This window comes from Helianthus annuus, chromosome 12 (assembly GCF_002127325.2).
Source record: "Helianthus annuus cultivar XRQ/B chromosome 12, HanXRQr2.0-SUNRISE, whole genome shotgun sequence".
Classification (NCBI taxonomy): Eukaryota; Viridiplantae; Streptophyta; class Magnoliopsida; order Asterales; family Asteraceae; genus Helianthus; species Helianthus annuus.
Genome location: NC_035444.2, coordinates 55,058,647 through 55,062,651, shown reverse-complemented (window position 1 = coordinate 55,062,651; position 4,005 = coordinate 55,058,647). Strand labels below are relative to the sequence as shown.

At 39.7% G+C, this 4,005-nt stretch overlaps 1 protein-coding gene across 1 annotated transcript; it reads left to right on the top strand.

Moving 5' to 3' along the window:
- Nucleotides 1-430: 430 nt before the first annotated feature.
- LOC110894894 (E3 ubiquitin-protein ligase RDUF2) lies at nt 431-1,739 on the top strand. The gene has a single exon (XM_022142148.2). The coding sequence runs from the start codon at nt 499-501 to the stop codon at nt 1,369-1,371; it is 873 nt and encodes a 290-aa protein (XP_021997840.1). The 5' UTR covers nt 431-498; the 3' UTR covers nt 1,372-1,739.
- The last annotated feature ends 2,266 nt before the right edge of the window (nt 1,740-4,005 follow it).

Below are 4,005 nucleotides of genomic sequence, written 5' to 3'. Positions count from 1 at the left end.
CCACTGCGTTATGAAAAAATTCCACGCCTGAACAATTGCCAAACACCACCGCTACCCTTATAATTCAACGCGTGGAAGTTAATTCTCGTTATAAAAACAACACGTTATAGGAGATGCGTGATAAGCTTTTGGGTCTTGTTTCATGTTTTATTTAATTGCTTTGTTGGGTTTTGAGGGTTGTTGTGACTTGTGAGTGATTGGCATTTCCACTAAAAAAAAGTTGTGAGTGATGGAATAAAATTCGATAACGTGACGGAACTTGATTGTAAGTTGTGAGTGATATAAATTGGTGGTGAGTGATGACCACCCTACCCCTTAGTATAGTATAGGAAGATTATTAGTCATTATCATTATCAATATATATAAGTGTAAAATAACGTGGTTTTAATGTCCAAAATTTCCACCAACGCAATTCAATCTTCTGGGGTTCATGTTTTCTGATTTGGAGATTTTAGTTCATATTTCATCAATCATACCATCTAGATAAGCTATTCACAGATGTCAGTGCTTCGCCGGACAAGAAGGAACACCGGTGACCGTTCCCCGTTTAATCCCGTCATCTTTCTCCATAGACACACCGTTGACTCCGGCAACGGCGGAGGTTTTGAGATGTATTATGACGATGAAACTGGGTCCGGTTTACGCCCTTTACCAGCGAGTATGCTTGAGTTTTTGTTGGGTTCTGGTTTTGATCGGTTATTGGATCAGTTGACTCAGATTGAAGCAAACCAGTTGGGGAGGATTAATCGGAATCCACCCGCGTCAAAGGCAGCCATTGAAGCACTTGGAGCTATTCAAATTCAAGAAATTCATGTGTTGACAGATTCATGTTGTGCAGTTTGCAAAGATCAGTTTGAATTAGAAACAGAAGCTATAGAAATGCCATGTAAGCATTTATACCATGCAGATTGTATTATTCCATGGCTAAATTTGCATAATTCATGTCCGGTGTGCCGCCACGAGCTTCCATCGGAAAATCAAGACTCGGGGTATGGTAACGAAGAAGCAGCGGTTGGGTTCTCGATATGGAGGCTGCCAGGTGGCGGTTTTGTGGTGGGGAGGAGAGGGAGAGAGGGAGAGGTTTTGGATGATGGATTTAACGTTAGTGGTGATCTTGTGGGACCGAGGTGGGATTTACGAGGAAATGATGGTAGTGGTAGGTGGGGATGGTGGCGTGTTTTGGGGGGTGTTTTTTCTTGTTTTGGCCGTGGTGGGAGAGGAAGGGGTTTGTCGTTGAGTTCGAGTTCAAGTTTGAGTTCGGATGATGGAGCAAGTCGTGGAAGTAGATTTATTCCGGCAATCTTCAGCAGCTCCTCACGGCAGCATAGGACGTGGACGTCGAATATAAACAATCGGACCCAAATGTGGTGACTAGAATCAAACGGTGTCGTTCCTACGTTTTTGGAGACCCTAAGCGAACTATGAAGCGGAGGCCTTTTTGTAAAATTATCGTTTTCAACATATTTGGTAACAAAACCCTCCTCCTACCAGCAATTATAAACTAAAAAGTTTACAGTTAGCAAAGTTATTTTTTTTAAAGTTATATGTTTTGTATAGATATAGAATATGTTTAAATAAAATTTATTTTTCTAGCTTCGGGATGGGTCGAATGGTCGATGGTTGCTGCAGTTATGTATGTCGTTAAATTTCGAAACTGGGCCTTGGCTTGAATGTAGGCCTTTTTTCCTAAACAATTTTTATCTGGGGAACTATAGTAAAAGACTGGTTTCGTTTTGCTTTATTTGGGCCTAATACATTTACAGTATATAAAACTTACTAAAAAATAGAGGCTCTTATTTTGGTGGCCCTAGGCTCGTGCCTAGATTAGAAAGCCTAACAGGCCGAACCTGGAACCAAACCTTGTAGAATTTTGAATGTGAATAAAAGTAGGAAGTAAGTTTTTATTGTTTTATGTATGAATTCATAGCATAGTGATATTTTGAGTAATAAAAAGCATGAGAAAATAATTACATATTATTTCATAGTCATATGTTTTTAAGGTTATGAATAATCATAGTCATATGTTCTTAAGGTTATGAATAATTTCTATTCCAAGTTTTATCTGAATTGTTCTAATGCATTCTTATCCTAGAAAATCTCCGGAGTTGCTGTTAGAAAAAAATGAAAAAGTAATGTAGTTGGGCTTTTAGACTTTTAGTAGGAGTAATTCATTGGGCCCATTTTGATAGTTAAGAAAATGGAGTAAACCAACGAAATCTTATTTTAGAGTGTTCAATAACTCAAAAAAGAGTATGGTAAACGGGTCACTTGGGTTTGGCGAAGTAACGGGTGAAAACAGGTCGTTTTAAAATGGTTGTTTTGATTCACGCATCTAGTTATATAAATTTAAGATAAAAACCTACATTCAAGGCCTAGTTTCAAAATTTTTATCTTATCGGAGTTAAACAACAGCATTTACCTAGAGCCACATATAACCATTTAACAGCCTACATACCAAATGTTGATGCAACAAACACGAGACCAAGGATGGTAGCTGAGTTGGTTAGGCAAAAGGGCTGAAGGGTTCAGTTTTGCCTAACGCAGGTCGCGGGGTCCCTCCACGTTTGCAAAACGTGGAAGGAGGTTCACTAGTATGTATTTGTTATTTGCTTTGAAGTTCCTTCTTCGAGACAAGCTCGAATCCAGAAAAGAAAGCAAATAGAATGAGTGTGTGTTGAATGTGATGAAGAGTAACTTGGAAGTGATCAAGTACTCTTTGAATGACCAGAGATTAAGGAATCTCTGTGTTTCGGAATGTCCCAGAAGTGAACATGAGCTGTCTTCTTATAGGGGAAGACATCTCCTGAAATGGCATATACAAGACTAGCGAAACCTGTTTGCAATGGAGGGTTTCCCCTTTTGGGGTTGAAGGCTTTGGACCCCTGGTTAATAGAGTGTACTTGTGCAGACCTGCTCTGAGTTTGTGGGCGTGAGTTGGTGAGGTGAGTCCTCAGATGTGACTGATTACTGTTCCTCGCTTTTCTCACTTTACAGCTTTTCATCTGATGAACCTTTCAACCTTTTAAGCTCTTGCATTTTAGTCATTTTATTTGACCTTGGGCTACCCCCGTCGTCAGCCCCCCAAGTCAGAGGTTTTTGGGGTAATATGCTCAAAGACTTCTGACTTTTATGCATATGTTTTAAAGGTTTCAAGGGTTCGTTGCTTGGAGGCTTGAAAGGTTTGAGGCAGTTACTTTTTGAATTTTGAATTTTAAACGATTGACAGTTGATTTGATTGACGTGTGTCAGGCGGCGGTTTTGCAGGAACCATTTATTTACCTTTATTACCCCTGCTTTAAAATCATATTTATTTTATACTTGTAAAACTTCTTCATTTTACTCACAATCATTCCAAGTTTCTTCCTTCAGGTTAGTTTTCTTCTTTCTTCAAAAATGGGTGCTCTTAAAGATTTAGCAAAGTCATTCTCTCGAATGACACAAGAGGAAGTAGACTTGTTTTGTTTGGAGTATGGTATTGATAAAAAATTTAACCCAACTGCCCCTGCTTGCGATGTGCCTGTTGACAAACCAAACCCTGGTTCGATTGCCTTATATTGTCGTCATTTTCAGTGGTCTAATCTGCGTTACCCTTTTTCGTTTTTCGTTTTGAACTTGCTTGAGTATTATCGCGTTTCTTTTGGGCAAGTTCATCCAAAGGGGATGGCTAGGGTTTTGCACTTTGAAATGTTGTGTCGTGCTCTTGGGTATGATCCCTCTTTGTTGCTCTTTCGGAGGTTTTTTCGTTTAGCCAAAAATGGTGACTGGTTCACCTTTGAGACATCAAAGGTTGATACTTGTCTTATTTCATCCATGGTTACAACGCTTGGATCCTGGAAGGATCGATTTTTCTGGGTTTCTGAATCTATCGTTCCTTTCAAAATGGTGTGGAGGCATCCGGATGCTGTTCTCAATGATCCGGAGCCTTCTGAATCAGAGTTGAACGATGCTTTTCTTTCAGCCATTCGGGGTTGTCCTTCGAGGGTTCGTCCCTTTCCTGAACATTTG